The sequence below is a fragment of the Pseudopipra pipra genome, chromosome 2 (genome assembly GCF_036250125.1).
Source record: "Pseudopipra pipra isolate bDixPip1 chromosome 2, bDixPip1.hap1, whole genome shotgun sequence".
NCBI lineage: Eukaryota > Metazoa > Chordata > Aves > Passeriformes > Pipridae > Pseudopipra > Pseudopipra pipra.
In genome coordinates this window covers 60,565,558-60,588,488 of record NC_087550.1, presented here as the reverse complement: position 1 = coordinate 60,588,488, position 22,931 = coordinate 60,565,558, and the positions used below count along the sequence as shown (strand labels likewise).

Sequence of the window (22,931 nt, the reverse complement as noted above, 5' to 3'; positions counted from 1 at the left end):
ACTTAGGTGTTATTTATAGTCACTAATGTTTCTAAGTACCTTCAAAGAAGTGGTTTGTCATTACTTTTAGTAATACCATTGGATTTAGGTGGTGGAAGAGCCCCAAAGACTGTACTCATGAATCAAGACCTCCTTGTGGCAAGCAGCGCTGAGATAAATTTGACCACAAAAATCCCATTAATTTCCATATGTCACTGAATTCTTCAGTCATCTTGGAAGAGCCTTTTTCTGGAGCGCAACATCTGTTCTGCCTCAGAAAGACGGTAGTAAACATCACATCTTAATTAAACTCTGTGTACGGTTGTGGAGACATACCAGTATCTCCTAGAAAAAAAGAATCTTAATGTCTTTGCTCCCATATGCTGACAAAAAATGCCTGTTACTGTCCTTTTTTTAGCAAATGCCAAATCTCTATCTGTCAGAGTCAAAATGGAGTTCAGACGAAAGGGAAGAGAACTATGACTCCTCTTGGAAGAATATCCCTTGGCTGCAGAAAATAACTTTACTCTTCACGACCAGCTTGCTAAGAAAGCCCCTCTAGATGAGATTTCAGAAATTGCAGATGTAGGCCACACTTTTAGTATGGTATTTGTTAGGTGCTTACACTCTACCCTTCCTTCCACTACACTTGAATATATCTCTAAATGTAATAGAGATAATAGGCACTATATCTATTATAATAGGCATTATATCTATTATAATAGATATAATAGGCACAAAGCAGGGTGATCCTTCTACATTAGCTACTATTTTATCAGTCAGGTTCACAAATTGACTGTGATGCAAATATTTCTTATTCTCAGTTTCCCTTTCTTGTATATCTGCAATGGAACTAAAATAGTGATTATCTCATTTGAATATGAATAAAAGAGCTTCAAAAACCTGTTTTCTGCATTCAACCCTCACTTGGGCTCTCCGAGTTTCCAAAAAAGTAGAATTTCATGAGAACTCTGTTCTAAAACGTCTTTTATTTGAATGAGACAAAAAATCAAACTGGAAATTCCTCAGAAGATGCACCAGCTCACTCAAATTATTAAAACATTAGTTTTAGTTGAATTCATTCAATAAAAGGACCTTTGCAGAGCCCTTCAGGATCTATTATGATATAGAAATAGAAACATTCAGAATATATAAGTGAGAATATGGGTTTCACCAAGCATCTGCTGAAGGCTTCCACAGTTCCGACATTTCATCACGTTCCTTTGAAGTCAAGCAGCCTGTGAGTTCTGGATCCCCATGGCCAAAATCTCTTCATAGGAGGTAAAATAGGTGCTGGTTTTCTTATCTAAATGCAGTCGTCTGCCATGTAGGTGCCCACACCTGAGCTAGGTATACCTTTTGTAGCTAGTGGTGCAACCTGTCAGACTTAAGAAGAGGATGAAAATGAGCAGCACCCAGCTTTTCTCTCCTGGCTCTAAAGGACATCTTAGTTGACTAAATCAAGTGGAAATGTCAGTATTTCGTCTGTCTGAAGACAAAGAGTCACAGAATGATATAGGCTAGTTTGGAGCTCCACAACCCTACTCAGAGCATGGCTAACTTCAAAGTTACATCAGGTTGCTGAAGTCCTTGTCCAGTTGAGTTTTTAAATTTCCACAGTTGGAGGTATCATTGCCTTGCTGAGTGATACCCTCACCGGGAAGGAAAAAAACCAACTTCCACGCAATAAGAATTTACCTTGACATAACTGCTAACTGCTGCCCCTTGTTCCTTCACTGTGCAGCATAAGATCCTTTCACTCAGGGTTAGTCTGGCTCTGACTTTCTCTAAAATCCTCCATTAAGGAGGGCTATAAAAGGTGGGAGCAAGTTCCCTGCTCATGGGGCAACAATAAGCTGTATATTTTTTCACAACTTAGAAACCCCCAAAATTATTTGGATTAAGTAGTGCATGCTCAAATGCTGGGAAAAGCTTTTTTGTCCATCAGAATTTATATCCAGCACTAGCGTTGAAGCAGGAGGATTTATGCTAGGCCACTACTTTATGTTCTATTTTGGGTTCATCCTTCCTTTGGTAGCTGAGCTGGATTTACACCTCTTGGTATAATCTGATGTTGGTACAAACGTGTTTTGCTCTTGGAGGCGTAGCACAAAGGCTGTTCAGCATTCCAGGCTATAACTCTTTCCCTGTAAGTCTTTCAGTCTGTATAAAGCACAGCATAGCTGAGTACAAAGCAGATAGAAAGAGCACATAGGTCACAACTACATTACTATATGACTGTGTAATGAATCCTATGAGTGTACTTTGATTTTAAGTTGCAGTTTGTTTTGATTAGTTGCATTTCTTTTCTTCTTCTAGCAGTGACCTGCTTGTTGTTTCAAAGAAAATTAATAAACAAATAAAACCAATCCAAAACTCATCCTAATCTATTCCTGTTTCTGTTAGGGAACTTAGTATGATAGTACAGTAAGTCATCTCTACAAGTTAAATATAAAAAAGCTGATATTCAATCAATTTTTGTTCTGTTATGGATGGTGTTGACATAAATGTTAGCCATAATGAAGAGCTTATTCTGGATCTGTTATGCCTTTGCTGAAAGCAAATGAATGATGGCACAACCTCACGTTCAGGAAAGTCTAGAATTGCAAAAATGAAGCAGATAGAATTAATAAAAAAATCAGAAGATTAGTGATTTGTGTCCTTGTGAAAGCCTAGGCAGATAATTTTGTAGGGTTTTATTTTAAAAAGAAAATAGGAGCTGCATAAATATGTAAATGAGCCATCCAAGGATGAACAAGCAGGAGAAATATTATTGCTATTTGGCTGGCTGGCCTGATACATATATATATATATATTAACAGAAACATGCTTGGAGTCATACATGGCTCTTGTGCGCATTTTTAAACACAGATGCATAGCTGAAATTGTGTGCCTATGCATTCAAATAAATGATAAAACTATGGATGGAAGCATATGCATTCAAATGAGATGACACCTCTATTCAAAGAGCAGAGAAATCTGTATGTGCCATGACTCCCTTTAAATTCCAAGAATCTTTCTTTCTGGACTTACCTGCATGTTCTCAAGCACAAAACAATCTCTTCTGGAGACCTTCATCTTCATGGCTATGTTTCACATTTTCTGCCCATAATTCTGTGCTCCCACTCAAAATATTTTCCGTGTGAGACTCTCATATACTGATCATACCACCGTATTCTTCCACAAAAGTACTAATACTTGTTTTCATTCAGGATTAATTTCTTTGCTAATTAGTATTGAGTAGAGTTTGGCCTCTTGAAGATGTCCCCATACAGACTGATGAAACTATAAGTTTTCCAGGTCCAGCTTAAAGAGAACTCTTCAAAATCCAGGTCTAGTTTCCAATGTAGTGGCTTGAGTAGTACCATCATCATCATTGGAAACTAATATCATCTCAGTTTACAAAAGATACGATGAAAAAGATTAGAAGTTAATACTAAATAATGGAGAAAGAAGGCTGCAATGCACATCATTAAACAAAGAAATAACAAGAGAAAGTCCATGGTAGATTTCTTTGTGATCACTTGCTGGAAAAAAAATGAGCACTTGGAAAATGTTAAGGAAATGTAACACAGTGATGTGCTAGAGTTTCTGGTAAGAAAAGAACAGAACCTCTGGCACTGTTCAACTGAATAAAATATTGTAATTGTTACTGTCAGTTCCACAGGCCAAAATATGACAACAGGCATGTATAGGGACATCAAAGGACTAATTGGTCTAATTTATCTTAATAGATAGGAATACCAAGGATGCTGTAAAATGAAAATAGAAGGAACATCAGAGTACTTTACTCACAAACAAATAAGTACATTGTATTAGACGCTAAATATTGATCCAGGCTCAGGCAACTGGAAATGAAGGAAGCTTCTTTCATTAAAATAACAGTATGAAGTAATTTTCCAATTAGTTCCAGTGCAGCAGTTCTACAGTATAACTGACACATCAGGATAAGTTTTCATCAGAATCTCATCTCTAATAGTCATCTCAGTCTGTGAATTCTCCTGGACAACCTCTGAGAGCAGAAAAGAGTGTTTAAAAGGGATCTTATTTTCAAGCATCCAAGTTCTCTCCTTAAAATGTGCTTTCTTCCACTTCTTGCATTAAGATGAAGCTCTGCATGGAAAGAGAAAGGAAACAGCCCTTTGTATCCTGTAGTCTTTGTGCTTTTTTCAAACCCCTATGGGAAACAAGACACAGCACTGCCCTTCTCACGTGTGGTCCTAAGGACACCATTAGGCTTTTGGCTAATAATACTCCATCCTCCTCCTGTTTACTATGGGAAATGTTGCACTCCCTGTAAACAAAGTGAATTTTCCACTCCAAACTATCTGGGATTGTTCACTTCAGTATTTTAACACACTCCCTTTGGTAATGATTTTATCCTTTCTATTCTTGTTTTCATAAGCTTTTACTCATTTTTTGCTGACACTTATTCTCCCATCAGGAGGATTTTGAACACATGTCCATAAGACACAGTTCCCAAGCTTCTATACATGGGGAAAGGTAATTCACACTCCTCCAGTCAAAGGACTAATTGAATTAATCACAGCGTATCGGTAAATTTAAAACATGAACAATGACATTCACAAAACATTTGCTTGTGATCAATCCTCCAAGCTGAACATTTTAAATACTCTCCAACTCAAAACACACCTATGAAACCTGCAATCTGCAAACAGGAGAAAAAATGCTACAGCAATTTTAAATTGTACCCTCTGCTCATTTCAAAATAAATAAGAGTTAAAATGCTGCTTCCCACAGTGGATAAGGCAGGAAATAGAAAACAGTCCAAAATTTCCTGAGTTGGTCTGTAGAAACTGCATACTCAGAATCTGAGAACAAAATGGTCAAAATTGGTTTTGCTTTGTTCATTAAACCAGATGATTTGTGAAAACAGTAACTCAGAATGAGATTCCTACATTATTGCAACAACACTGACTTTTACTGAGACAAAGGGCCAAACATACAACTGGAACAAAAATGTATTCTGATATTCCTATCCCTTAAAAAAATGTGCACTTCACCCAGTGGGCCTTCTAACAGCATCAGTACCCAGCCTGAAAATGAGAAAGAGCATTACAGCATCCACAGGTAGACAGCTATGACTTTTGAGAGGCATGACGGTCACAAGCTTTTACAGCACAGCTCCAAAACCAACTCTGTCTCTCAAGACTCATGAAAACACATTGTTTTTTCATTGTAGATGCTGCAGATACCACCCAAACACATATTAGGCAAAGCCATGGGATTTCCATTCTTTGTGTGCCTCCTAGAAATCTTCCTCTCTCTTTCCTCAGATTGGAGAGCATCTGGTATGTGTCTCATGGATTTGAAATTTTGGGATGGTGCTTTTGGGGCCTGGAAGTGTGGCACAACCCTACAGGCCTCTTAATTTGTAGATCTTAAATATCTAGAAGGGGATCCCTTCAGACTCTTGTGCAATGTGTCTGCAGTTGCCAATCTTGTGAGCTATGCTAATGGCATTGCTGGCTCTACTAGTGACATTGCCCAGAAAGAAGAAAAAAACCCACCATAAATTCACAGATTACAAGTTTCTCCTTCATGCTTTTTTATGAGAAGTGTATAATAAATCAGGATATTTAACTGACCACTCAAAATCTTGAAGAATTTACTACTACCAATACAGTTGAGGCTGTCCCCTAGAGCTAGGTAGGATCAAGAATATCAGAAATGTCTATTGCTTCAAAAGTAGTAGTGCTCAAGATGCTTGGTGACTTCATACTGCACAAACTGGAACAAAAAATACAGTAGATAGGTGCAAAAAATCTATTCCACGTGTTTTTATCAAAACCTGAGATAACAGGTTAATGCCTCTTCAGGTTCTGCCTTTTCCCAGCACCACAGCCTTGCCCAGAGTCTTAGGTGGCTGCCATGTAATTAAGGAGTAGTTTTACCATATTTATCCCCCTTGTCCTCTCTGTCTTTCTAGGACTGACCAGGAGGTCAATCTGCCTTTTCCACTGTGAAGTAACTTCTGCCATAGTTATTAGTACAGCTGAGATTAGAAATGTTAATAATTATTCACACAGGAGAGTACTTGTCTCCTATACTCAAGATGTTTGGATGGAGCCTCATTAGCAGCAGGGAGCCTGGACTTCTAAGCAAGAAGTTTGGGATTTGTTCCACAACAAACAAGAAAAGATTCTTCAAAATTTTTAAACTCTCATCTCTTGAGCCAAACATACATTATGCCATTTATTCTTACAGCTAGCTTCAGAGAAATATTATGATAGAAAATCTTCCAAGTCTGTTGAATTGGGCTATTAGCCAAGCTGAGTGAAATTTCAAAAAGCATCTTCTCTTCCATATTTTCAGTCCAGAAATACATCTTCAGTGGGTGAGGGCAGATTTGCCTGTCATTGCAATTATTCTGGACCCAGCGAGGTCCCCGAGTCCTGCATTCAGATAATATATACAGTCGTCATTATCTGCCGCCCACAATTAACTGTGGTCCTCTCCCTGCTTGCATAGATTGGAAGCTTATGAGTGCATGGTACGCCTGTAGCAGGGTTTAAATTAGGGATGAAGAGAGAAGAGGACTGACACATGTTCATAAGCATTCAATACTCCAACCCTTCCAGGTTCTGGGGAAAAATACTGACTGCACAGAGAAGCCTTGATAGCTTTAGCAACTGTGGTAAATACACATAGGAAGACGCTTGGCAGAACTGCTCTCTGCTCGGTCACTATGGTAGGGGGACATGTTTCCACATGGATAAATTCTTCTTGCACTAACTCTTTAATAGGCAGGTGTAGAAATTCTTCATCATGACTCTGTCTTTTTCTGCCACTTCTGTCCAACAGTGTCTCAGCATGGATATCTGTTTCAGGCTAGCTGCATCCCAAAGGAGATTTTTGTTCCCTGCTTCTGTTTGTGTATAACAGCCTCCAAGACTGCTGCAGAGCCAAGGAATGACTGGCTGCTTTTTCAGTCTCAGATATTGGCTCGGTAGAAAGTGGTTGATCATTAGCCTGAGCACTCTTTAACTCACTTGCTAAAAAGAATGCTGCTGTATCCGTCTTTTCTGATATCATTTATTACAGCAGGCAAACAATCTCGCTTTTTTCTTCTAGTCTTTGCCCTGTTTACTGGGAATAAATGAGTACAGACAAAGGCATCCAGTCCTGATTTGAATATAATTCAAGAGATGAATATTCAGTGTCACACATTTGGATATATTTTCTCCCTGCAAAAGCTGTGAAATTACTTCCATATTTTAGTTTCCTTATGTCAGCTTTCCAATATCAGATATTTTAAAAGTTTTTGCTTAAGTTATAAATGCTCTCCTACCATAAATCCCATATTAGCCTCAAATATGCAAACTGTTTTCTGTGTTGAGCCTCTTTCATGAAGATTGCTGCTGGTACAATGTACAATGGTACAATTCAGCATGAATATGAATTATAGCTGGGAAGCCTAAAATAAATCCTGATTGAAGTGCCATAGGTTATGACTCTTTTGAAAAAGAGGGAATAGAGGGAGATCAAGGTAATTCAATTAAGGCTGCTTCAAGCTTTTTTTTTTAACAAAAATCACAACTTCGCAAGCCTACCAGAAAAAATAAGCTCCTGAACAAAGTTCAAATGTCACCCTCTTTCTAATAATAAGTGAAAACTGATTATCACTTAATTGACATTAATAAGGCAGAATTTAGAGAATTAAGAGCTGAAGGATCATCTTAAGAAAGACTAATGGAGCTAAATATTGCATGTAAAACCTTAGCTAAACATTTATTGAAGGGAACATAACAATCTACAATCCATGAAGAAAATATTTACTGGAGAAATAAGAGGACTGGATTATGCAGATAAATATACATAAATAGTAAGCCAAGATCTGTGGAAGACAGGCTCTCTCTTTTCAGCATGAATTGAGATTTTAATAAGTGTTTTAGTTTGCAATGGTACTTCTTCAGTTTTTAAAGTTTATTTCAGAATACTCTTAATATTTAAAACAGGAAACGAGGAGCTGTTTCAAAAGCCGGATTGAAATGTGTCATCCTGAAGACATTTAAACTACCCAATAGCTTTTTCTCTTTACCCTTTCTCCTACAAGAACATTTTAGCTTGAGCATTCTGATATTCCCATTTCGTGGTGCCTGCATTTTCTGACAGACTTTTACATTAAATAGTTATGTAAACAAATGAACAGAAGTCAACTGAATTTTGTGCTTCGTAGCCAAATGTACATGCAGTCGGTCCCTTCTTAAGAAGCCATTATTAAAGGAAATTACAGAACTATGATTGTACACAGGACAAGACTCTAGAACCCAAACCATGTTGCTCTGATGAACACATCTACTTAGATAAGGAGAGTGCAAAATTAACTTTCCCAGTCCCATAAAAAGCAAAAAATTGCTACTGACTTAGCCCCTAAAATCCTAAGTGAACGCAGAGCTGCTCAGGAGATTTTTCTCAAAATATCATTGTGGCATAATATTTTGGTCACAGTGTTGTTTATGCCAGCACCATATAATCTGAAGAAAAGCTACAACATAAGCATCACTATCAACTCTACTTTTGTGTTTCTGCCATTGCCAGCACCGTTACATGAGCTGGCATGTTTCAGTGCTGAGGCTACTCATGGATCCAAGCTGAGGGGTAATTGAGGGAACTGAGAAAGATGCAAGTATAAAATACAGCAACAAACATCCACAAGCCTAAAGGAGCCTTTCTAACGACCTTCTTGCTTGACTCACCTTTCATGTCCTGAAGCTTTTTTATGGGGATGATATAAAGAAGAAAGTAGAGAGTCAAAATAAAATCATCTGCATAACCCAGTTTTATTTAATATTAATTTTATGAAGCACTTCATTAAAACACCTATTAAAACCAACTGAAAGGGTTTGAGTCACCTGTCACAATTTTTTTTTACAATTGAATTTTTTGTGATTCATTCTTTGGCAGGAAAATCAAGCTCACATCTTTCAAAGAAACAGCAAAACAGAAAAGATTTCTTTTAGTAGGAACATATGCTTAAATATTGCTTTAGGATAGAGCTCAGTGCCTCAAAGAGAAATGCTGAAGTATTTATTGCAGACAGGCAGGGCTTTCTACAGTTGTCATTGGTAAAATCACTTTGAAATGAAAGATCTAACCAGTACCATGATTCGCTACCTAAAAATATTGCACCACATGAGAAAAAATGAAATTATACATCTTGAAATACAAACATTGCTTTCAAGCTCCCTTATAAAATGCTTGTTCAGTTTTATGGTAGGTACACCCCTTATTTTTATGGTGCAACCTATTTATTTAAGACGTTGTAGGCTTTGCTACATGTAGAAGAGGCAACATTAGAAAAACAAACACAGTAGTTAGAAGCTGTAAACTACATTTGCACAAAAAGAGAGGAAATGAACTCAAAGATAAAATTAATTGTGAAGCAAACTCTCATAGTTTAGTCAGATATTGATTTGCATCTTAGATCTCTTTTCAGTCGCAGGAATTAAATGGAAATCCATGCCATGGCCTTGCTTCCATGACTGTCAGAATTCAGGTTTCCCTGGAGACATGATGCTGCATTCATGGAAGGATAAGAGAGAGAATTCAGCCCTGCTGTTCTTTGGGGACCATGCTCCCAAAATTCTTATGTGGGCCTCCTCTGACACCTGAGAGCTTGAAGACAAAGCCAGCCAGCCAAGTATTTGTAATGTGAGATGCTACTGTAAATTAAACGCTTACTAATGAAAGATCAGAGGGATCACTTTAAAAAGCTAGCTCCCTATTTCTCTGCGTGCCTTTGGGAAATACCTAATCATGCTTTTTAGCAGCGTAGCCACAGGCACTGTATATTTAAAGCAAGCACAGCAGCAAAATCTCTGTGTCTTATACAAAGGTGTGACACTGGGTAATGACAAGTAACATCCTGGATATAAGAATATACTTGATTAGGACAGTTCTTAAATCCACATACATATCTATCCAAATCATTCATCTGTAAACACTGGATAGTATCTGCTGAAAATGGAAAGTAGAACAAGCCAGCCTTACAGGCAGAGCTTGCTGTGGAGGTATGTAAATCTCTCAGCAGGTCAATACATTATTTCCTCTGTCACATATAGGATTTACTGCTCCTGTCAGCGTACTGTCCTGTTAATATTGTTGCACAAGAGGCTGGAGTTCAGGAAGGGCTTTGGTACTCAGAGAACAAAAGCTTTGCATGTGACATCAAGGCGAGTGCACCCACGCAGCCCCTCTGAGCCTTGGGACAAATGAGTGCAGCTCAACTCCCTTTTTGCATCGCCCAGCAGCAAATTGAGCATGGAGTGGAATGAGGACAGCAGTGAGGGAACCTAGGAATACTGATTTCTTTGACGTGTAGGCCAGAAGTTGGAAGCACTTACCAAAACCTGTAAAATGGGAATGGAATGAAGGATACTGATAAAGATCCTGTGCTGCGAACAGGAAGCTTCACACTGCTGCTAAAAGAAAAGAAGACACAGGCCTACAAAAGAAAGCAACGCTGGTGCTGCTCTGTACAGAATGGCACCTGTGTCCTCCAACACTTCATGACCAGATTCACAGTCCTTGCAGGGCGATTGTGAGTGGTGCTGGACAGAAGGACAGCAATGCACAGGAGATAAGCAAACATGAGGAAAATAAGATTGGAGGCAAAGATGATCACAAACCATATTACTGCTGGGGAAAGGAGACACCTTCCTATAATTGAATGCTTGTAATTTAGGAGGGATTATATAATTTCTGTGAGTCAAGAGGTGTCCAAATGCTTTGCTGAACGTCCAGGCCCATGGCTTCCGAGTTTACAGCCAACAGTAAACACAGGTGTCAAATGCAGAACTGCCTTTCCCCCATCCTGTCTCCTCAGGTTGTCAGTGGAAAGAGACTAGCAGTCATCGATGGAACTAACTTCTACAAATTTATTAAAAACATTTTTCATCTAACTTCCTTAATAGCTTTCACCTTTGCCATAACTGTGGCAATAAATGCCATGCTTTGGATAAACATTTCACTAATTATCTCAGGCTTTGATCTACGCCTCTGAAGTTGCATACTGCTTCCCCAGGCACTGGAACTAGAAGTCTGTGTTGGAGCTGCCCTGTTCTACTGGAATAGTGAATAAAGCCTTTCTTGAACATGTTTTAGTAGACTCCATTTAAGTAGATAATGTGAATAAAGAGGCCCATATTCAGAATCTACAATAGTAACAAACATTAATTGCACAGTAACAGTTATTGAAGACAATATGCAATGTGATCATGTCTTGTGCTTGCTTCGGGGCATACCACTATCATAATTAATAATGTTATTTAATAACAACAGTAGGGCAAATGCAGCTTATAAATTCAATGGCAAGGTTAATAAATGGGATCTGATCATTAATTAGGTACAGCTGAACAATTTATGAAGAATTTTAAGACTTTCCCTAGAGGTGGTGAATCAGGGCTGATGTGCTTGCCTCCTTTAGTGAGCAACAGGAATGCAAAGTAAATAAGCAGAGATGTGAAACAGCTTAGTCTCCTCTTTATCATGCCCTTCCTCTAAACTATTTTTCTTAATACCAGAATTAAAATGCCTTTGTAGCATGGACTTTTGAAAGAAACTATAATTCAGAGCCTAGCCTGATTCGGGACTCAACTTTATAATATCTTCTTATTGGTTGTGGAGTTCTCTACCTTAGTAATTCATGTGCAAAAGGCTGTTTCCTGTCTTGACAGGTTTACAATTTAGGTAATACATGTAAAAGAAAAAAAAAAAGAACAATTGCAGTAACAATTTGTCTCCTAAAAGGTGGAGCATTTGGTATTTCTGCTTATTCTGATATTCCTCCAGCATGCACAGTCCTACCATGACCTGTAAATGGTACATTTACAAGTCTGTGCAATAATTCTTGAGCAGGTACAAACAAGCCAGGGTTTACTATCAGTATCATGTTACTTGACTTAATATACTGTTGAGAGGATTTGAACTCTGGTAAGTAGCATGGCTGCAAAGTCTTTCTCCCTATTGCAAAGATAAATGCATTAGTTTAAAACCATCTTAGAGGTGAGATGAGATAACAGCAAGCACATGGGCACCTATGATACTTCAGCTGTCAAGTATGTTGCAAAACCAAGTAACTCAGCTGATTTTGATGGCATGCTCTTAATCCACAAGTGAAGAGGGTTAAGTGAAGAGTACTGACAGACAAGCTTTGGCTGAGCTTCACGTGCAGGAACTGAAGAATACACAGTGCTACTGCTCCCACAGACAAAGGAAAGATACCTTACTCACCCCAGTGCTATGTCACTCAATATCCATAAAGAGGTTCACTCTTCAATACCAGGGCAAAGGAACGGAACTAAAAGGTGGAGGTAGCTTGTTGGGTTGTTTTTTTACATAGTATAGCAAGATAAGCCTATCAGTGTCCATATAATTACACTATCCTATATTTAGAACAAGTCAATAATACGCATGCACATAATACATATGTATACCATATACACCATTAGCTGGTGTGCAGTAATGTGCTTGACAGCATTAAGTTGAGCAGTGTGACTGTTGCCCTGGCTGGACCCTGAATCTCCAGTTTGAAGATGCCTGTGAATATCACCATGGTGAAGTTACAAAAGAAAACAAGAATGGTGAAATCAATGGTGAGGTGAGGTTTCTAAAAGGTAACTGAAAATGTAAGGATTTTTATTGTCAAGGACTGCAGTGCTACAGCAGAAGAGGAATTATATTTCTAAAGAATAAGTAGGATAGTTGGCAGAAGAATATTTTTTGGTAGATGGTTACAGTCAGAGGATAATATACCCAAAATCAGGCTCTTCTCTGAGAAATACCATTCACAGGTAAAAGAAAGTTCTTTTTAAAAGTCTGTTCTTCTAGTGGACAAGAAAAGTTCTAATTAGGTCAGCTTCGAATTACAACCGAACAAAATGAAAAGTAGATTACTCTTCAAGCACGGATACTAGAATAACTTGGCAGATTATTATAGAGACAGAAGTAGCAGCGTATGCCATGCAGTGCTTTGCAAACTGCATGGTTTGGACCCCAATCTCTCCGTGCCTCCAGGGATAGAAGCACAGCGCGAGTGAGCACTGACCTCTAGTGGACAGAACAGTCAGACCTGGGAAAGGTCGCTGAATTTAAAATAGAAAATACGTCATGGGCACGGCTGGCCCAAGGCTTGCGCTTGGCACGTCTACAGTCAGCATAGTTCTACTGTTACCAATCTCTCACTGTCTGTGTGTCAGAAAACATCATGTCTATTGTAAAATCTAGTGGCAATTTTTTTATGGCCAAAAGAAAACAGTGCACACTTACAATTTGCTTAGTAAGACACAGAAGTCCAACTACTGGTCAGTAAAATTAACTGAGGCTAAATTCACTCAACTTTTTAGATATTTATTTAATAACCTGCATTGTTGAGACTGTGTCAATGGACATTATCAAAGCACTGATGTTTAAAGAAAAGAATCCTAAGGAAATATGAACATACATGTCCTATATTAAGAGTCTTAGCCCTATTTTTATTACAATCAAAAAGTACAGAATGGTGAATGTTCATATATTTTCAAAGTCTGCCTCAAAGGACTTTGCTTGATTTTCACTTTCAAGTTATTTTGCATGGGAGAAGTCCTTTAAGTGTTTTGGAGCTCTTCTTTAAAGTAATTCAAAGTAGAAAATCAATCCCATGCACAAAATTCTGTAAAGCTTCAGCTGAAACTACTGAAGTTGGATGCTCTCAAACAGTTAACATGCCATACAGACTTCTCTTCCTCTATTACTCAGGTCATATTTAACTTTATTCAACAGTATCACCCAGAAGTCAGTGAACACTGGAGTTTTTTGAGCTTTCACCACCTTAAAATAGTGAAGTTTCTGGAAAATGGTCAAGGAGGATCCATAAACATGGAGCTTGCATCTGGTCTTGCAGAAGGGTTTTGCCAGTTGTGTGGCTTGTCCTTCTCTCCTTTGCACCCTGTCTCACACAGTAATTGTTGTCCCACACCCTAGATATTTATTTTTGCCCGAGAAGGGAAGGGGAGGGGAATCTCAAGACCCATGAATTCCCTATTGCAAGGGTGTGAAAGGAAGAACTTCTACGAGGAGAGCAGGATGCCAGACAATACAGCAGACTTATTGTCTTAATACTATTCCAGAGTAAGAGATACTGTCTCAGTCTTTGATTGATATGAAGCCAATCTGTGTTCCAAAGTTAGTGCCATCACGAAAGTGAGAGTAAAATTTATCAGGGTGGCAGGCAGTACAGAAAGTGATATTTTGGTTCTGGTCTGTGACAGAATCATCTTGGATGTTCTCAGAAAGAACCCCACCTCTCTCAAGAAGAATCCTTAAAAAAAGAAAGAGAAACAGAAAATAATATTTTTTGTACATCCTCACATTCCGTAAGGCACTATCTTTAAGGAAGGACCTCAAGTACCAGCTGAACAAACTGTGCCAATATTGTGATTGGGACTTTCATTTGCTTTTCTTTTTATTTTCTTCCAGAATTAGACTAAATTAATCGCTTTCCTGCAACCAGTAAAGCCACATTAAAATTGAACTTTTGTCTATAATCCATAAGCCATCAGTATAACAATAAAATAATAGTTGAAACAGCAAAATTGAGCAGATACCATTCCTTCAAAAGTATCAGTTGTTGATCTGCAAAGTACTAGAGAGTACTTTAAGGTGGTGAGGACCCTCACCACCTATTAGTGGTGAATAACAGAATTTCAAAGTAATTATTGATAACTAATGTGAAATTAGTCTTATTCACTCAGGAGGCTTACCGTGTTGCTCTTCTAATATCAATATAAGGATTTGCAGAGTCAAATAGTCTCACACACTTTGGATCAATTCTGTGAAATTCTTTTGCTGATTCACGAGGAAGTTTATAGCAGCAAGGTCCTACAGATGGGCCCAGCACCACAAGGATATCTTTCACGTTACAGCCATATTCAGATACCATAGCATTTACTGTGGCCATAGACACTCCTAACAACGTGCCTTTCCATCCTGTGAGAAATGAGAGGTTGAAAAAAAATTTGTATAAATTGTCTCTTTAATTTTCTAGCATATTCTAGAAATCTACGCTATTATTAAAGGTACAAATTAGGAAATATATTTACACCTAAAATTAAAAAAATATATCTAATAATAAATTATCTTTTTCTAAAAAAACTCAAAACATACACATTAACAGCTACCAGTTTGCTGACATAATTTGGTGGAGATGGAAACCAAAGAGAAGTATTTAGTCTAGAATTCCAAAATTCTTTTTTCCCAGTGTCCTGGTTTGGGCAATTAGAGCATACCTTACAGCTCCTTTGTGCTTGAAACATTTAAATGGGAATACGACAACAGAAATACGTCAGAAATGTATTTTTATAGTATGGTGAAAGTGGTTTAATGTTACTTTAGGAAAAAAAAAAGAGGCTCAAGATAGCGACATTTTTTGGAATAGACAGAAGCCAAGTTTACGCTTGGGCATTGTTTGGAATAGGTAGAAGAAAGTCCAGCTTTGAGTTCTTGTATCTCAATGTGAGTCCCGGGAAATCTTTGCATTGCACAGGGAGTGCAATTCCTACCAGAATGAGCAGCACCACAGGCTTTTCTGACAGGATCAGCAAATAGCACGGGTATGCAATCAGCACCTGGAGCTGCTAGCGTAACACCTTTCTGATTTGTAACTATGCCATCATAGCTGTCAGGCTCTGTCTTTCCCATAATACACACTGCATTAGCGTGATCAACCTGTCAAAACAAAACCAGAACATGGACAGTGATATGGCAGCAAAACAACCCAGTTCTGTCTAGTACAAGGTTTTTTCTTTGGCAAGAAACACTCTTCTGCACCAACTGATTATGCATGGAAATCAGGCACTCCCTTGTTCAAATGCCATGCAGATGTACCAGTAGAAAACCACTACAGAAGTGATGGTGTATTTTTCTTTTAGGAGGAACTGCTCTGATCACTTATCTGATTATTCTACTCTGTGGTAAGTTAAATGTTTGAACAGACTTGGAAGAATCAGCGTTGCTTCTCCATATTGTGCCAAATGGCTGATAGTTTGAATGGCTATTCTCTCAGATAAGCTGCCAGCTGCTTCTCACAAGTTCTTGCTGACAAAGGTAAGAATAATGCCTACAGTTTTAGCCAGTGACACACGAAGGAAGATCTGACTCATTTACTTAAATCCATTGTTTTATAGGATACCTTGACTCTGTGAAAAGCCTCTGGGTTAAATCCTGCAGCATTAGCTAGCCGACGGAGATTTTCTTTAACAACAACGTTTGGGTCCCTCCGCTTGGAACTGCTGAAGAGATTGCAGGAGCTTAGAGTTGGTATATATGAGATCCCACCAGTCCTTGTGGTGAACCCATGCAAGAAGGTACCATCTGGTAAGGCAAAAAAAGACAACAAATAATTGCTTTCAACACAAGATCAGGTCAGCTATTACATAGTTTTATACTGAAGAGATCTGGAATCAGCCAATCAAGTTGAGTATTGCTTTACATTGAATTTAGCTGTGGCATTTAAATATAAGGATTCTAATTTTCTTCTTGCTCAGAATCATGCCGTGGTAGGGACATTGAGACATCAGGCATGTCAGGGACCAGAAGAAACTCTTTCCCTGCCTTTCCAGATGATGATGGTAACTCTCCAAATGTGTAATTCACACACAGAGGGGAGGAGATTTTTTTGTCCGCAGTAATGCCCTCACTAAACCCAGGACTGTCTTTCCTCTGATTGTGCCCCAGGCCTGGAATAGACTTGCCAGTCTTTTGCTGTATTTCTACTGACACTTCTCCCTCTTATAGTCGTGATACACTATTACAACATGATATAGAGTTATTTGTTGCCTGAAGACATTTCCAAATTTTACCCGTTTTGCAATTCCCTTGAAGAAGTATGCTTGGTAACAGTCTCTGTAAAACTACTAGCTGGAACTCTCTTTACCTGGAATCAGGGAGGATCTGAGGATGGTGATCTCCCCTTTCAGGCTTGGCAGGCTTTCCAAGTGCATCTGAATCTCACTTTGGATGAGTGCCATGTCCTGTGAAGGAGGTGTTTGCCCTTCACCCTGATGTTCAGATATCTGTAGGTTTTCAGAGCCAGATACCACCCGTAAATCCTCATATTCAAACTGGTAGACGGCTGTAAAGAGATGGTCTATATATGCTTTCATTAAGTCTTTTCTTAAGGTAGGGAGAATAACTTTAATGATGCTTAGGTCTTTTTCATCCAGTCTCTGTTTGATGGTGTACAAAGCAGCAGCTGTAGTCAGAGCATGTACCACCTCCAGTCTTCTCTTCAGATTCTGAAAACCTCCCAGAGCTGGAAGCAAGAACTCTTGTTCACCTTTCCTGTCACTCCACTGCCTCTGGCAACATATGACATAAACAAATGGAGCATGGATGGAAGAGCATTTCTCAATAGTTTCCAGTGTGTTGCATAGTAATCCTTGGATGTTGTTCTGCAAGTTGGCTGGGATGCTGAACAGATCTATTAGTACTGCTTCCACCATATTCCAGGATATTTAATTTCTACAACTGTCGAGTAGTAACAAACCATGAAAAACAAACAAAAAGACATGAAAGAACTGTTAGTCCAAACACAGAATAATGGTATTAAGGCAATGAATTCAGTGACACTGGGTAGAGAAGGTACATAGCAGGTAATTACTAACTCAGGATTTCCTAGCTGCATCCAAAGAAATTGCAGCAAAAGAAAACTAGCAGAAATAGGAATTTTTATGTATTTATTTAAGCATCTAGGTATTTCCTTACCACCCCACCTACCTCAGGTTTTTCCCAGGTCAGGGATGATGAAAGGTTGGTACATAAGATTAGATTTATTGAATCAATTAACCCACATTAGCCTAATGGACCCTAATTGACATCTGGTTGATGGGCCCTCCTCCAGCTTCCAGAGGGCAAGCGAATACAGAGGTCCCTTAGCTTGCTGGGACTGGAGGAGTTTCTGTAACAATTTTTTTGGAGCTTTTTAACACAGCGCTGAAGTGGAGCTCCTGTCTGCTACCCCTCCTGGCAGCAGAGTGCTGGGCTGTGAGTGCAATGACATTTTTTCCCACAAGACCTTCTGTACTTCTCCCTTTCGCATTACCAAAAGTATTGACTTGCTAATTTCTAACTTCTGTGTCAAGGGGCATGGGATTGGTATAGCTCTCTTCAGCACGCACAGGAACTCCGCACAGGTTACTGAAATTTCACCTAGTAACACAAGAAGCACTTAGAACTAAATTAAAATAATTAAATACTGTGCACAACTTCCTGCCTCAGTTTTATAACACTGCTAGCTGCACTCTTTGCTCTGAAATCAAGATGTGTTAAGCTTATCCCAAATCATCCTATGGTTCCTGTTTTCTCTTGTGGCCCATGGTGTAATTCCAGGTTTGGTGGTTTGTTTTTTCCCCTTTCTGAACTTTGTTGATCCAAGCCCAGCTAGGCCTACGTGTGGAAACTTGTCCATCCACCTCTTCTTCTCTCTGTTGCTATGAGAGCCTATTTTTCATATCCTCCCAGAGGTGTCTTATTTTCTTTTCTCTCTCTCTGATAATCTTTCAGTTTCAAGGGCAAGCCTCCCGAGGTCTGGAACAAAAGGCTAGAACCCTCTGCTTTGGGAACCTCAAAGACACCTATTTAGACTTCATGACTAAGCACCATGCTTGATCTGGGAGAAATTTACATAGCTTTGCCATCAGTTCTAAGACCCCATAATAATTTAGAGTATTCTTTAACACTGTAATTTTTTTTACAGCAACAAATTGTGCATGAATATTAATTTATTTGTAGGAAAATTCATATCTTTGCAGAAACAAAGAAATTGAGAAGTCTTATGAGTCTTTGAAATCAAGAAGTAGTGGGTACAGGAGTAACCATTAGGAGTACAAGGAATAATGGGCACAAACTGAAAGAGGGGAAATTTAAGCTAGATATTAGGAAGCAATTCTTTATTGTAAGGGTGGTGAGATACCAGAACAGGTTGCCCAGGGAGGTTGTGGATGCCCCAACTTTGGCAGTGTTCAAGGCGAGGTTGGATGGGGCTCTGAGCAACCTGGTCTAGCAGGAGGTATCCCAGCCTAAGGCAAGGGGATTGGGACTAGGTGATCTTTAAGGTCCCTTGCAACCCTTAACAGTCTATGATTCTATGATCAATGCTCTGCTACCAAAGCTAACTGCATCAGATAATGCCCATCACTATTTTTCTGCCCCAAGTCCTCGTTCTCCTGTAACTACATGCATGCTCTAGCTTTACAACACTTCATTATTCTGCAAAAATATTACTTCTGTGTGTACTTGAGGCCTACCATTATGGCAGACTTGGGGTACTCCTTGGCATTTTATGCTTTAGAATGGATTCCCAGACTTTCTACACTCAAATGAAAGGTCAAAGACCTTTCTGTTTTTAATGGACAGTTTATTCAAAAAAGGTTTTACAGAAAACATTCTGTATTTTCTTCATTGTTCTTTTCCCCAGACTGGAAGAAAAATAATCCTGACTGAAAATGATGTTTTCCTTTCTGCGAATTGAACACTTACAAAGATTAACTAGTGACTATCAAAACAGGTAGACTGAAAGAATCAAAATGTGACAGCAAATAAAAGAATCTGCCAGGGAATTTATGACTCTTGATTTTGCTCAGAGTATTATTTACACACAGCTGATAATGGATTTTAGAGAAAAGAGCTTGCTAAGAAAACAGTGCCAAAACAGGCTCCTGTCTAAGACCATGACTTGGGAAATCAGAGTATTTCCTTTCCTACCCTGACACACTCTGTGGGAGGCCTGTCAGAGTATGACATGATCACAATCTAGGTATAGCTAATAGCTTTATATAGGAAAGACAGTACAACAGAGGGCTGTACATGAAAAACAGATTATTGCTCCACTTCAGATATATCAACAGTGGAAGGTAAGTAGAGTTCATTGCTGTTCTTGTACTTGCTCAGAAAAATACCAGCAGAGAAAGGGTGGAAGGAAAGTGTTTGCTGAGGGAGAGGTAATTGCCTACATTGTTAAGTTGTGTGTGTACTGCAAAAAGTCCAGAGGGGCAATTATTGAGATGTACACATAGGAAAAATGGGGCTCACTCATCCTTCCAGTTTTGCATCACAGAGTCCTACTGAGGTCAGTGGTGTCAGAAATAAACTTGCTTACAATTATAACAAAACTGACTCCTTTCTAAGCCCCCCCCCCAAAAAAAAACCTCCTTCTCAAAATACAGGTTTGCCAAGTACAGCAATGTTTTAGCTCATGGGAAATGCATTCACAGTTATCCAGGTTTGAAGTAACATGCTCTACAGTCCCATTGTTCCATGGAAAGCCTCTCTGCACTTTACCACATCAAAAAAACTATTTATTAAGGACTCGATCATATTGGTACCCAATTCAAGACAAATAATTCCACAAACTTGAAGCTAAGACCACTCATTAGCTATTTTTATCACTCCTTGAAACTGTCAGTGCAAACGTTTTGAGGGTAAAGAGATTCTCTTGCACAGATATCAAGAAAAAGAAAATCAAAGAAAATTATCAATAACGAGAAGAGAGGTAAAGAGGGTAACAAGAGTGAAAAGTAGAAGGGCAAAGTGAATGTAGAAAAGCAACAACGAAGGAAGTAAAACCAAGCTGCAGAGAAAAGACAGTCCAGGGTAGAAAAAAGATGCAAAAACCAATTTAAAAAAAACCAAACCAGCAGTCCAATTATAGAAGTCCCCTGTTGGTCAAGACAAGATTGCTGACAATTTCCTGCACTTTGAATCCTGCTGGTCACCTTGTATTTGTACAGAAACTCAGAGGAATGACATCATTTTTGAAAAATTAAAAAGGCAAGAGATATTTAACATCTGAAAGAGGGAGATGCCCTGAGAAAGAAAACAGGTCATTAAGGCTGCCCAAATGAACAGGCATAAGAGCACATTTGTAAAAAATTTCAACAACAGAAAAAAACAAAACTAAAACCAAAACCCCAAATAAACAACAAAACCCACAAACAAACAAACAAAAAACCAAAAACAGGGGAAAAAATAGATTTAAACCTCCTAAATTGGATTACAATAAAACAAATTGCCTCTCCTAATTAGGTGTATTTAGGCAAGGTTGAAGAAACAGAGATAACCACATACAATGAAAATATTAAAGTACATGCAATTTTTGTAAACAAAGTTTAACAGGAATTTACTTACACAGGTAGACAATCCCTTTAAACTCTTGAAAGATATCAACTGATATAATACACACACATTTCCAGCTTTATATATCTCACTTCTTTCAGTCTTGGAACTGATTTGTACAAGATGGAAATTCCTATTCTATGTAAGATAGCTCTGGGAACCTGTATTTCTTCTTTTTGATGGGACCCTGCTTTGTTGCTGAGTCCACCGGAAAGAACGAACTGTACCACAAGGCACCAACATGATTAACAAGCGTCTAGGTAGCGCTGAACCCGGAAGCAGCGTTAACCCTGGCATGCAACTCCCTGCTGCAATCACACCTGCTAATACACCAGCTTTGCACAACCTCAGACTCACTCAGAAACGTATGGTGGAGCAAAACAGAACAAGAACACAAAGTAGTTCAAGGAAAACTTGTGCAGACTGAAGGAGTTTCCTTTACTGAGCTGTAGCTGCACGTTCCAGTGAAGAATTTGTCAGTCAGTCGAGGAAAAGTATATTCCGGATGCAGAGAGAGAGAGGTTATGAGAGGTTAGCCTTAGGGGCCACAGGCCCCAAATGACAATGGCAATTTCTTGTTGAAGCAGTCAGAAATTTTGCACAATGTAGTGAGAAAGTCTTAATCCTTTGACAGGACAATGAGAAGGTTAAAAGGCAAGTGGGGAAATGAAGGATTTATATCAGGCTTTGTACAAAAATCAAATGGCAATAAATATGTTTTGTCAGCTGTGTTAAAATCATAGTCGTGACAGTTAAGTATATGACAACTGAAGAAAAGGACAAGACAAAAAGGAAAGTAATTTATTCAGGAACAGAGGAATTAATAAAATCTGATTTTCTATTAATTGCTGTCTCCTGTTCCTCCCTTCCCTGCACCTGCAGTAAACGTACATTACTGCCAGGTCCAAAACACACCTGGGGAGTGCCCTGTCATTTCCCCTCCTGTTTTTCTTTCCAACTTGTGCTGGGCAGAGGGATGAGAGCTGAATTCTCCTGTTTCTCCCTCCTGAAGAGAACTGATGGGGTTATCTTGTCCTTCCCCATCCAGACATCTCCCTTCATGAAGTTTGCAGAAGTCGGTCATCTCTGAAGCGTTCCACCCCACTGTGGCTGAACTAGGTCATTAAAAATTAACAGGAGAGCTTGGTGGAGAGAGACCAACACGATCATTTTCTTTCCTTCAGTGAGACTAAGGAAGAAAAACTAATTACCGGGGTAATTTTTGGTGCAGAATGCTGAGAAGGAAAAGCTCAGAAAATACTCAGGGGTACAAAACAATATTAAAAAGTGACAAATTGACAACTCTGGCTCGAGTATTATATTCAGCTTATGCCGTTGCAAAAAAAAAAAGGGATTAAATAAACAGATCATAGGAAGACATAAGCAGTTAAATTATAAAATAGTTGTTATAAAAATATATATTGTTCACATTTATATATTTAAGTTGTTTAATATATGTATATTGTGTAAGTTGTTTAATATATTTATATATTTCAGTTGTTATATGTTATAAATATAAAACTTATAAAATAAATTCTAAAATTAAACTATAAAACTATAAACAACTATTTAAGTTGTTTAATATATGTATATTGTGTAAATTGTCTAATATATTTATATATTTCAGTTGTTATATGTGATAAATATAAAACTTATAAAATAAATTCTAAAATTAAACTATAAAAATAGTGCAATTTAGGGTTAAAATCCCTCAACCTGGAGTTCAAAAGCATACGAGTGGGCACAAGGCAAGTCCTTGCCTACAGCACAGGACACGAAAC

At 38.5% G+C, this 22,931-nt stretch overlaps 1 protein-coding gene across 2 annotated transcripts; it reads right to left on the bottom strand.

Moving 5' to 3' along the window:
- Positions 1–13,329: 13,329 nt before the first annotated feature.
- LACC1 (laccase domain containing 1) lies at positions 13,330–22,674 on the bottom strand. 2 transcript variants are annotated; one of them, XM_064645674.1, is made up of 6 exons: positions 22,066–22,674; positions 16,913–17,505; positions 16,169–16,350; positions 15,540–15,705; positions 14,742–14,967; positions 13,330–14,299 (listed from the first exon to the last, which is right to left on the bottom strand). In XM_064645674.1, exons 2-6 carry the CDS (start codon positions 17,478–17,480, stop codon positions 14,125–14,127), a joined length of 1,317 nt encoding a protein of 438 aa, XP_064501744.1. In that variant the 5' UTR covers positions 17,481–17,505; positions 22,066–22,674; the 3' UTR covers positions 13,330–14,124. The 2 variants fall into 2 exon arrangements, with proteins under 2 accessions (XP_064501744.1, XP_064501743.1); XM_064645673.1 differs by lacking the exon at positions 22,066–22,674 and adding an exon at positions 21,163–22,032.
- Positions 22,675–22,931: the final 257 nt, after the last annotated feature.

Bases quoted from the DNA above. Each gene is read 5' to 3' on its own strand.
- LACC1 (XM_064645674.1), bottom strand. From the start codon at position 17,480: ATGGTGGAAGCAGTACTAATAGATCTGTTCAGCATCCCAGCCAACTTG. The intron at 16,351-16,912 runs GTAAAGAGAGTT...TTGCCTTACCAG, and splicing joins CAGATCCTCCCTGATTCCAG to ATGGTACCTTCTTGCATGGG. The intron at 14,968-15,539 runs GTAGGAATTGCA...CATTTCTCACAG, and splicing joins CTGTGGTGCTGCTCATTCTG to GATGGAAAGGCACGTTGTTA.